At 32.6% G+C, this 12,918-nt stretch overlaps 1 protein-coding gene across 9 annotated transcripts in view; it reads right to left on the bottom strand.

The window, feature by feature from the left end:
* The window catches only part of CDH18 (cadherin 18), a 1,009,468-nt gene that overhangs the window by 24,428 nt on the left and 972,122 nt on the right, over positions 1 to 12,918 (bottom strand). For all 9 annotated transcript variants that reach the window (XM_045038559.1, XM_045038553.1, XM_045038573.1 and 6 more), the window contains one exon: positions 4,733 to 4,850. In XM_045038559.1, the coding sequence (XP_044894494.1) occupies positions 4,733 to 4,850 (118 nt within the window). The remainder of the gene's footprint in view (positions 1 to 4,732; positions 4,851 to 12,918) is intronic.

Below are 12,918 nucleotides of genomic sequence, written 5' to 3'. Positions count from 1 at the left end.
TGATAAAATAAGCTTTTTTATTTAACTTTCTGAAAATCCTTCCTTGCTTTGGAAATCACAGACTTTTCTTCTGCTAATTTAGCATTTACTCTTCAAGCTTTAACATATGAAATAAAACATGAATTACAAGATTTTTTTCTTCTCTATTATATTCTGCAGAGATTCTGAAGGCAAAGATTCATACGACATTTGTCAAAATGTCAGTCGCGAACAGTAAAAACTTATTTTTTATACATTGGAAAAAATTCTTAACTAAGGGGTCTTCCTTGATTTTAGATAGCTTACCATTTTTAACTAAATCTAGGAAAGGTTATTGATAATAGCAAATTATTTTCCTTCAGCATTTTGAGCACGTGTTTTTTGTCAACCTCTTTCAGCTTTAAAAAAAAATTAGGGGCACTTGGGTGGCTCAGTCAGATAAGCTTCTACTTTGACTCAAGTCATGATCTCATGGTTCATGAGTTTGAGCCCTGCATCAGGCTCTGTGCTGACAGCTCAGAGCCTGGAGCTTGCTTCAGATTCTGTATCGCACTCTCTCTTCACCCCTGGCCCGTTCACACTGGTCTCTCTCTTTCAAAAATAAATAAACATTAAAGAAAATTTAAAAAAATTAACACAGGAATCTACTTTAAATCTAATTCTCATTGTTTTTAATTATTCTGCATTTTGTCTTTGATACTGTAAAGATTTTTCTCTTTATCTTTGAGGTTTAACATGTTTTTTTTTTAATTTTTTTTTAATTTATTTTTGAGAAAGAGAGACAGAGAGTCTCTCTGTGGGAGGGGAGGGGCAGAGAGAGGGAGACACAGAATCAGAAGCAGGCTTTGAGCTGTCAGCACAGAGCCCAAAGTGGGGCTCGAACTCGTGTACCTCAAGATCGTGACCTGAGCCAAAGTAGGACACTTAACTGACTGAACCACCAACGCGCCCCTGAGATTTACCAGTTTTAAACTGTCATATCCAAGCGAAGATTTGATTTTGTGCTTGGCTTTGGTGTTTATGTTCATTGTAAGGACACATCTATTTTCAATATGAGAAACTGTCAAGTAATTTTACCTATCTATATTGTTGATTGCTATAATTTCTTCTTAATTCTTCTAGGCACGTTATACTCCGTATCTGCTAAGTGTTCTTATGCATTTTTAAAGTTTTGATCTACCTGAGCTTTTTTGCTTGAATTAATGAATTTTACATTTGACTTGTTAAACTTTCTTTGTGTCCTGTCTAGAGGTAATGCTGCCTAGTAATTTGTGTTGTTCTGTCTTTATATCTGTGTTTATGTGTATGTGTATACATATACGTATATTATATATGTTTATATACGGGTATATGTCTTTATAATTACAGTATAAACTTAAGAATATAAACATATATATGTAATTTTATACATACCTAAATATCTATAAATTTCTATATGTAGTTCTGTATATATGTATGTAATACATATGTAGTTCTGTATATATGTAATTTCTATATGTAGTTTTTTTCTATATATTCAATAACTATAGTTTTATATGTTTATATATAATTACATATATAAAACTGAATTATTGTATGTTTCTTATATGGTTCTATATACTTTTTTATATATGCAAAAACTATAGTTTTATTTTGATAAGGATTTAATTAATTCATTGATTTCATAGGGATTTTTAAATTGTTTTTATACAGACTTGTTTTCTTTCATTGTCTCATTTCACTTAATTGCTTCTTGGTCTTTTTGTAAACATGTTATTTTTTTTTTAATTTTGAGAATCCTAAATATACTTTTATTAAAATATTTTCTGATCACTTATGTGTTTTGTATTATTCAGAGTAAATTCACTTTCTGACTTATTTTTTTATTTCATTGTCTACCTTTTAATGTGTTGATCTGCGGGCTTAGAGTAAACAATAATATATACACTTCTCTCTTATTTTGGAAATCTCTTTTTCTCTCTATTCAGTCTTTACCATTTAGCAGTTTGGGAGATGCTACTAAACCAAAGGATTCCTGATCACCCATCCTGGCTCAGAGGCTAGGTCTGCCTTCTACCGTTCCCTGGTGTACTTTTGTGTAAGCAGTGAGTGCCTGTGCATGCGCACATGCATGCTCGCTCACACACACACACACACACACACACACACACACACACTAATTTTCATTGTCTTTGTTTCTTTTAGATATATTTTGTATGTTCTGGGGGCATATAAATGCTAAGCTACCAGGATTCAGCAGGCTTAGATTGTTAATATTTATATTTGCTCTCTTTTTATTTTTGTGCTGGTTGTTGTCCAGAGAATTATTTATGCACTTGTGAACATATATATGTATGAGTGCGTTCATTTTGGTATGGCTATTCTGTTTTTAATTTCATCTTTACATATTATTATCCATAACTGTCTTGTGTTTATAGAAAAGGCCATCTTTACATATGGTATCACTAACTCTCCCAAAGTTCCAGAGTGGGTATTTAAAAAAATTTTTTTTCAACGTTTATTTATTTTGGGGACAGAGAGAGACAGAGCATGAACGGGGGAGGGGCAGAGAGAGAGGGAGACACAGAATCGGAAATAGGCTCCAGGCTCCGAGCCATCAGCCCAGAGCCCGACTTGGGGCTCGAACTCCCGGACCGCGAGATGGTGACCTGGCTGAAGTCGGACGCTTAACCGACTGCGCCACCCAGGCGCCCCCAAAGTGGGTATTTTAAAGCATAATTTATGGATGTAAAAGCTGAGGCTCGGAACGTTTAGGTGGCTTATCTAGCATAATCAAATCGGCTTGCCATAAGTTCATGCTTTCCGCTATGCACCTGATTTTTTTTTTTCTAAAAACTGCTGTTTTACCTATCCAAAAGAAAGTTTCTTGTGTTATTTATAATTTTATCAATTCCCAACATTTAAAAAATAATCTTACAAATATATTAAAACATCTTTATCCCTACACAACTGTCCATAGGCCTCACATGTTTGACAAAGCATTCGTATGTATGTTTAAAACAAACGTTAAAAAGCTTACATTGAAAAATGTTTGTATGTATGTTTAAAAATGTTAAAAAAATTACATTTAAAACAAATGTAAAAATATGTACATCAGCACCATAAATCCTTTCAAGAGTGTATATATTTGAGGGAAATTAGTTCCTACCACTGGTGAGTCAAATGATTGAATTCAGCCCTTTTGAATGTTGCCATTCATTAAATTCACAAATTCCAGATATAGTATTTTTGTCTGCGGATTTTTAATCACTGAGTGGGTCTCAACAATATTAAAATTCTCCTGGTTTTAAAAATACTTTTGGACTTATACTTACATGGGTTAAATAACTTGAATGCCCATCTTTAAATCCAAGTCAAATTTTCATTATATTATCAAATGAAAATTACTTAAAAATATAAAATAAAATCCTTATTGGAATGTAAAAACAAACAACTGAAATATATAGATAGATATAGATATAGATATCTAGATATGATTGTAATCTAAGGCAGAAAGTTAAATGCTCTCCAAATTTTGCAAATATTGAAATATGGGAAATAGTAAGAGATTTTTTTACATATTTAACATACTTACATTAAATATATTTGGGATTGTAGAATGGAATATTCAAATGCAAATAAATTTACAATAATCAACTAATACAATATGTCAGATACAAACATGCACAAATATTTATTCTCGTACATAGAGCTGACTATACGGTAGTTAAAATGAGAGACAATCAAGCTTTGTATTTTCATATGAATCTTGCTATGGCCACATGTACAATTTGGTCTTCTTGTTATGATAATATAAAGAAGGAATTAGGAATGATGGAAATAATGTTTTAGTGAGTTGACATTAAGTAACAGCATTTTTTTTTTTTTTTTTGGTGTTTGAAAATCCTTTTCCCTGAAGTGTATAGAGAGGAAATTAAATGTTTACTCTTAAGTGGATGCACTGTTGTTTCTTTAAAAGGATTCTGAGGCAAGTGTTAAATTCCAAAAGGAGCATATTCAGATAAACATGATCAAAGATAGTTTGGGGTAAGAAGAAAGTTGATACAAATCAGAACACTGCACATAGAGAATGACTTAGTGTTTCCTTTACATACAGAAGATTGATTTTTACAGGACCTGGAGAAATCTACCAAACAGGGAATCTAAATCATGGTGAATCTTCTCTAGGTACTAGATTATGGTGTTCTCTCTTTCCCCACACAATACAGAAGTTTAAGCAAAAGTAATTCAAAATTTACAAAATATTCTGCAATTATGCATATTTTCTACCCATAGTTTGAAAAATATTCATAATAACAAGAGGAAATATAATTTGTACACCACATTATGATAGCCTTGCTAATGCAAGATGAATTCAAACGTTGCATTTCCTTTCCTGACTGTCCCTAGGACATATTTTTCATTTTTCCTAATTTAAAATTTTTCTACCTCCTAGCAATTGCAAGCAGCTCTCATAAACATGTTTGTCAGCTAAGATTTCTCTTAAAATTTGCCCAAGAGCATATTACATGTACATTTCTTGTTTAAAGGAATGCTTCTGAATAAACTCAATGAAAGTTATTTGTACATATGGCTCAATTTTAAATACAAGCTATTCACAGATCATAACACATTAACATCAAACTGACTTTGAATGCGGATTTGCAAGCTGTTCATGGGTATGTAAAAATAAAACAAAACTGCTCAGGCCTATTCCATATTAAGTCAAAGCAGATCTCACATAGATTAAAAAGTATATGTAATTCGTGTTCACCTTCATTGTCCTTCAGAGTGAAGTTTGGGTTTATAGACAGGCGTTCATCAAGAAAGAAGTTAAACCTTGGTCCATTTGCAAAATCATCTTTATCAGTAGCACTGATGGTATGAATAACCTAAAGAGAGAAAGCAAATACTAAATAGTAAACTTAATTTTGCTTATTCCTTTGATTTTAATTATATTTGTCATCACAAAAGGATTTTAAAAAGCCCCCTTGATCCACCTTGCCTGCTTTCAAATTGAACTAATAAACGTACCAGCTAATTGGCTCTGTCTTCTTATATGAGATTTTAGGAAACACATTACAGTACAATTTATAATCATTCACACTTTATTTTCTAGCATAGCACAGACATTTATTTATTATTTTTTTTTCTTTATCACCCACAGTACCTTGGGCCAATTAGTTGCAAGATTTTGTATGGACACCTGTTTGGGGAAACATGAGTATCATGTGTACAAATATAAACATCCTAGTGTTCATGTACAACAGATTTGTGGTGTTCCTGGTTCTCAGTACATGCAAACACAGTGGAGTCATACTGTTTTTATTGTTTCGGGGCACTTTTGAGAGCATGATCTAGCCCCTCTATTTTACAGATATGAATCAGAAACCCTAAAGGATTGTGATGGGACTCCTAACTGTTAAAATAGTAGCAAAGGCAAAACCAGACCACTCAGAGTTTTATGGAATACTTCTCATATACGGTGGTTGGGAGAAAGCAGTCTAAAATTTGGAGTCTGTGCATGATATACCAGACAATGTTTGAATACATAAATAAAACATTCCAGGTGACCGAAGAACAGAACACAAATCCCAATAGCTGTAGACGTTACACTCTTAAGGAGGAAATAGCCAAACCAATAAGCAGGACAATATTCTCCTCTTTTAAAACTTTGTATCCTAATGCTTAGGTATCTTTCATCTATCCCTTCCTTAGATAAATTAAGAACAAAGAGAGCAACAAGAAGCTTGTGAAAAGAGTGTGTCCTATATGGGAAATATAGTGTGTTCAGCTCAAAAATTGTTACGATTTCTAAAAACATCTTACTCAATTTCATCCCATTTCCATCTTTTCTGAGTGAAAGGATACACCAGTATGTGCAACAGTTAAAACGTAAATTCCTGTCCAAGTATCGAGCCCATTAGTTGGTCTGGCAGATGAGGACGAATATAAAAGTCCTAAAAAGGAATCATCAGTGACAGTGACACCAGAAAAGCATGTGTCCACACGCATTTCATTGCCAAAAGTGCTTCAGGCAATAGAAGTGATCCATTTCGTCCATATATGCATGCGGCTCTCACCCTGGCATCCTTGTTCAAGATGTACTTTCTCAGAAAGAAATCCTAGGTAAAGCCTCCTCCTTCCAGCCCACATATTCCAAGAAGTCTCTATCATTCATCACTTCTTTCCTTCCCTTCACGCTATTACTTTATGAACTGAAAAATCTACGTATCTCCTTGATGTTTGCCTTCTTTTCCATCTGAAGCACAGCTACTCTCTGGATAGATCGTTCTTCCCTTGCTATTGGCTTTTGACTTGATAGGAGAATAAATTGATGGATAATCAGAAACAATCTGACAACTTTTCTCAAGTGCATGAAAAGCTCCATGGAGGTCAGAGAATGTGTAGTATAATCTGAAGAACAGACCTACATTCTGTACATATCAGGTACTTAATATAAAACTGAAATAAAACTACCAAATTTTCAAGATTGTTTTCAGGGTAACATAATGTAAATGTACATTTTTTTTTTCTTTTGGAAAAGAAATGTCCTATCTCCCCCTACACTTTGTTCATGGTCATTCTCTAATTCTGAGTCCTATTATGCTGACAATGATACCTCAAAACCTACGGACACATTTTCAAGTTCATTTCTTATCCTAGAATGTGATTCTGGAAGATAGTGACAGAGAACACTCAATTTAAACCAACTAAATTATTTTATGTTTCCTCTTATTACTTCTTTGGGACAATTATTTTTTTCTCATTTGAAACTAATTTATACATTATTTTAAATTTCCTTAATGTGTTTATACTTAAGTTTATTCTATTTGTTGAGCACTGATATAATCTATATTTTATCTTTCCTGTCTCACTGTTATCTTTAGCAAAATGTACTTTCCATTTTTATACCAGTAATTTCAAATCTGCATTTGCCAGGAAGCTCACTGTAGCAAATTTATCTTCCTCAAAGATTTCTCGATCTCATGTCCATAGCAAATGATGAGCTGATTACCACATTTTGTTTAAGAGGGAACCATGCATCTTGAATTCCTACAGAATTGTTGCTGACACATCTACACTTAAATATTTTTCCATACTTCTGAAAAATGCCTCCAAAACCATAGAATGTTGCTCTACTTTCATCTAGAACTCTGAGATATTCTGTTGATGCGAGAAGGTATATTCAATTTTTCTGTTTACTGATTACCTTTTTTTCATTTAGTAGTAAATAGATTTCCATTTATTGTTTCCTTGGACTTTTATTAGTAAACCCAGCTCAGAAGGTAACATGTTTGGGGCTCCTGGGTGGCTCAGTCTGTTAAGTGTCTGACTTTTGATTTCAGCTCAGGTCATGATCTCAGGGTTAGCGAGACTGAGTCCAGCCTCAGGCTCTGCACTGTCAGTGCAGAGCCTGCTGGGGTCTCTCTCTCTCTCTCTCTCTCTCTCTCTCTCTCTCTCTCTCTCTTTCCCTCTCTCTCTTCCACTCTCTGTTCTTCCCCTGCTCGTGTTCATGCTCCCTCTCTCTCTCAAAATATAAATAAACTTAAAAAAAAGAAGCTAACATGTTTGTGATTTTTAAAAGATTTAAGTGTCTAGATATCTAGATAAGTGCCATGTATCTGTCATTAATATTTTCTATCCTTTTGTCAGTAATGATTTATCTACACTCTGCTACCTGTGACGTTTGCTCAATTTGTTGGTAATGTACAATCCATTAACAATTTGCTTTCTCTCACTCCTTTTAACTGAAATTAGATGTTTCCTATCATATGCATATTATGTAATTAGTGCATAAATTCTTTGATTATTTTGAAAGATCTGAGAGAAGCAGTTACAGATTTATTCTACTAAAGGGAGGGGGAGTCCAAATTGATAGTTGGTGTTTACTAAATAAATATATTCCTCTGTTTAAATGTGTTTTCCATAGTCTATTACTTCTTGAGTACTTTATTGGGGGAAAAAATCAAACGAGTCAGTGTCACGGATTTATACAAATAATGTAGTCTTCTGTTAGGTAAATGAGGTAATCCTAACTAAACATTTAAAGTAAAAGAACGTTCTGTGGAACACACTGTATCTTCTTTAAAGTAATCAATGAATTTGCTTTATAATATAATCTCACATGGGAGCATATATTTATTTAATAACAATACCAACCTTTGTTAGTTCAACGAGGTTGATCTTTGTCAAATCTAAGTGTAAGATGTCTGCTGATCTAGGTACATTTTTCATACAAAGTTATATTGTTAATAATTGACACGTTGGATGGAGGGAGGCTGGTATCAGACAATACATTTTTTTTAACAGATGTTATATTTCCTAAGTTTGCTGCTAATGAAATACACATACAAACACGGGAAAATTTGGTATAAATAAGCTAGAAATCGTCCTCATCATTTATGTTTCGGTTTTTATGTGTAGGCCCATCTCATTTATTTTGAATTCACTTTACTTTGGGAACTGACTTCAAATTTCATGCATGCATGATTTTCTTCTTAGTATTTTTTTCATGCAAGGTACTTAAAAGATTTTTTTTCAGAACAGGGAACTATATTAACTCAGAGAAATATATTGCTGTATTTCAGGTGTATTGATACCTGAATCAACCTGAACTCTGCTGTTATATGTGGTTTAAACCTCTGCTTCACAAAAGATGAATCTCTTTGCCATGGCCACATGCTGTTTTATGTAGATGCACAGCATCCATAATAAAAATGTCTGTAATTCTAAAAGCGATTGTTATAGAAAGAGGAGCCTTGTACAGCTGGGCAATACAAATGTGCTTTGGAAAACTTATTCCACAAATTATTATTTAAATGGAGTTCCCGATTCCTACTCTGCATCAAAACGCACAAAGTTTCTCTAGAAACTCTATAAACATAAGGTTAAATGAACCAAAGACTGCAAAATTAAACAATAGGAAGATTCAGGCCATTTCCCTTGTAATAGGTTAATCATACAAATTGACCATGCAGTTTGTCAATGTTGTTTTTTTTAAATAAGGGTGCAATAAACAATATTTTCTTTTTTTAATTTTTTAATGCTTATTTATTTTAGACAGAGACAAAATGTGAGCGGGGAAGGAACAGAGAGAGAAGACACAGAATCTGAAGCAGGCTCCAGGCTCTGAGCTGTCAGCATAGAACACGACACAGGGTTCGAACTCACAGACTGCAAGATCATGACCTGAGCCGATGTCAAGCACTCAACTGACTGAGCCACCCAGGTGCCCCAAAAATATTGTCAAGTGACTTTATTCCCTTAGTAAAATATTTTAATTCATTTTTGTGAAACAAATGTTTGGAGAAAGAAATGCTCAAGCAATATAAAGAACCCAGCTATTTTAAAGTGACTTCTAAAATTATGTAATATTAAAGACAACAATGATGCTAGATCTGAATATAGTCTTTAAAGGATAATAAATAGAATCACTTAATGAAATCACATTAGAACTTAGGGGTGCTAAGTCAAGTGATTGATTGTTCTCTGGAAACAGTAATAGTAGTATGAAGAAAAGGAAAATACTATATACAGGGTTTAGACACCCAGAAAAAAGATAAATTTGTTATAAATTTAGCCTTTTCTAATAAATACAACAAATAGCTTTTCATGCCAGGAGAATAAGGTAATCCACATTGAAAGGAATCTGAGAGTCATCTAGTCATAAAATCTTAGGGTCCTGATATTGTGACATTTTTCTTCATTTTAGAGATGAAGAAAGCATTTATCAATGGCACCCAAATCATTTCTTAGAAAAGCCATAGAGCTTCAGTAGTCCGTGTAGAGGGTAAAACAGAGGAGCCAGACTAGCAAAATGGCACTGACAGGAGAGCATGACCTGGAGAAAACGCCTGAATAAGCTTTCACATCAACAAAAGGTGGGACATATGGGAAGTCAATGGAAAAAGTCAAGGTCACTGGCCAATATGAAGAGAGTTCAATCCAGGAAACTGATACTAGTGTTTCAGTTTTGGGAGTGAATGTTCACATTCTCAGGAGCTCAATCAGCTCATCCAAGAGCAAGGACTCAGTGTTGTTTGCCCACGTTTTTCAATGCTTTCACCTGCAAAGGTGACTATGGACTACCAGGTATGAGTTTCTCCTACTACAACATCTCACTGTATCCTATAAATTTTGAAATTACCTTGAAGGAAAAAAAAAAAAGAAAGAAAGTAATATATTACCTAAAGGAAAAAAAATCTAAAAATGGCTCATGCCATCATTACTTTATATTTGGACTTTTAAATTTTTATGTCGCAATTCAAATGATCCAATTTTGAATTCTCTGAATAACCTACAAACCAAAGAAACAAAGATTCAGGGAAGGAAATAACCTAAGTTTACTCAAGGTTGTTATTTATCGATTAGGCAATGGATACCTAAAAAAGGTAACATTTATTTCTGGACATTTTATTTTTTAACGACATTAAGTGGCATAGTGTTTAAATTTTATTTTCTAATTGTTGGTGACATAAAGAAATACAAGAAATACATTTATATTGACCTTATATTTAGGAAAAGTATTAATTTTATCTACAAATTGTACTAATGCATAGTAGTATCATTGTTGTTATTATTTTTATTATTAATTGGATGTTGAACTTTATCAAAAGCTTCAATTTCCAGTATTGAAATGAATTTTAATATTTTTCTTTTTCATTTGAAAACATTATTTTTTCTGGATTCTCTGAAAACATTTCTTTTATGATATTTCTATGTTCACGAGAGAGAATATCCGTAATTCAAAATATATCCTTGTCAGATTTTAATATTAAAATTATGCAGAAAATAGATTCCCCCTTTTGGTCCTTTTTAATACCATGTTTTTTCACTATCATTCCAATTATATGTTTTTAATTTTTATTTCTTAAGTGTTTCTTAGCTTATTCAGAGATGCCCTTATTTCCAATGGATTATTTTACTAGCGAAACTTTTGAATTTGCATCTTAGGATCTAGCTTTGTTTTTTTTTTGTCATGCAGAAAATAATGAGGCCAATCCTTGGCAAATTATTAAAACTTGCTTTGTGGCCCTGCATACAATAAATTTTTGGTCAATGTTTTCTGTAACTTTCAAAAGAATGCATGCTCTGAAGTTGTTCAGTGCATTATTCTATATTTGTCATTTAATTATGTTTTAATTATGGTCTTCAATCTTCAGCATCCTTACCAAAATCTTATGTAATTACTCTATCAGTTTCTTGTAAAAGCATAGTAAAGTCTCAATACAATAATGGGCTAATCTAGTTTTAAATATTTCTATCATTTTTTCTTTGTTCATTTTGAGGCAACATTGATAAGTGTATATAAATTTAAAATTGTTATTTCTACCTGGTGCATAAATTGTTTTCATCCCAATGAATGTATCTCTTTATATCTACCAATGTTGTTTGATGAAATGTGTGTGTGTGTGTGTGTGTGTGTGTGTGTGTGTGTGTGTAGTTGCATGAATATGTCTACAGCAAGCATACATATTCAAGTACTTATTCGTTATGTTTTTCTATATGTTTTCTTTCAAATTATTTTCCTCTATCACATTGATTTTACACCTCCTTAAACAATATTTAAATGATTTTTTCTTATCTATTTTGACAATATGTATCTTTTGAGTATTTATGTGATTTTATTTCAACATAAATACTAATGTATACTTTCAGTTTACATCATTTTAATTTTCTTTCTATTTTATCCATTATTCTATATTTTTTTCTCTTATTTCTTGATTTTTTTTAAAATTGCAAGACCTCTACCTAGCTACTAGAATTTTGTACACTACAACTTGTATCTTATGTTGCCTGTTTTGTGTTAAGAGACCATCTATGTATCAGCAGCAAATATGAGAACTTGTCATTCCAATTTTGAGTTTTACAAACTTCACAGGAATTTCTGGATTATTTTGGAATTACTATTGGTTACAAACATCACATTTTATTAGGATTATATTTTAGTTTTAAAATAGTCTTTCTAGGGGCACCTGTGTGGCTCAGTCAGTTCAGCATCTGACTCTTGGTTTTGGCTCAGGTAATGACGTCACACTTTGTGAGTTTGGTCCACTAGGACAGAGGAGGACGCTGCTTGGGATTCTGTCTCCCCCTCTCTCTACCCCTTGCTGTCACCCACTCTCAACTGTGTGCCTCTCTCTGTCAAAAATAAATAAACATGAAAAAAATAAAATAGACTCCTAGAATCCTTGAAAATAGCTCCTATATGAAAATTTTATTTTCCCTATATTTTTGTACTGTAAAATATAATCCAGCAGGATAAAATCACCTGCAACAATTTGGCAAGTGTACGATCTATTTTAAAGTGAACAAATGTTTTCATGAATACAGTTAGGATCAAGAAATAGAAATGTAAACATTGCTGTCTTTAGTATTAAGTATCTTTATTACAATTTGGTTACATGTTCTTTTACTATTTTTATTAGTTAATCTAGAGGTTAGAGCATGCACTGTGGACATGCTAAAATCTATTATAAAATCGTAGTTTATCAATTTCTCAAAATTTAAGGATCCCAAATTTAAGGAGTTTAGAATATTTTAACTTTATGTGTCTTTCTCACTTATGATCCCTTGTTGCCATGTGTATGATGCATATTTTAAACTCCAGAAAATGTTCTTTTGATTTCTATTCATTCATTGATAACTGAGTTTTTACGAATATATTTACTGATTGATTTTGTCTTGGAGGTTCCTTGTGACTTAAACTTACCAGTATAATTATTTTCCTGTTTTTAACCAATATAATTCTGAGACTGTGTCTTATAAGATGGGATTTTCACATTTTGTTGTCCTAACTATGAGTTTTTCCTGTCTTTATTTCTGAGGGATATTTTTGGTAGAAAAAAGAATGCATGCCTGTCAGTTATTATTTTGCCACTGTTGGGAATTATCTTTTCATTGTTTTCTGGGTTTTATCTTTCTTGTTCAAAAATTAGCTTTTGGTATTATTCTTTT

Source organism: Felis catus, chromosome A1 (assembly GCF_018350175.1).
Source record: "Felis catus isolate Fca126 chromosome A1, F.catus_Fca126_mat1.0, whole genome shotgun sequence".
In the NCBI taxonomy this organism is placed as follows: domain Eukaryota; kingdom Metazoa; phylum Chordata; class Mammalia; order Carnivora; family Felidae; genus Felis; species Felis catus.
The sequence above is the reverse complement of the archived record's forward strand: the minus strand, read 5'-3'. Positions and strand labels throughout refer to the sequence as shown.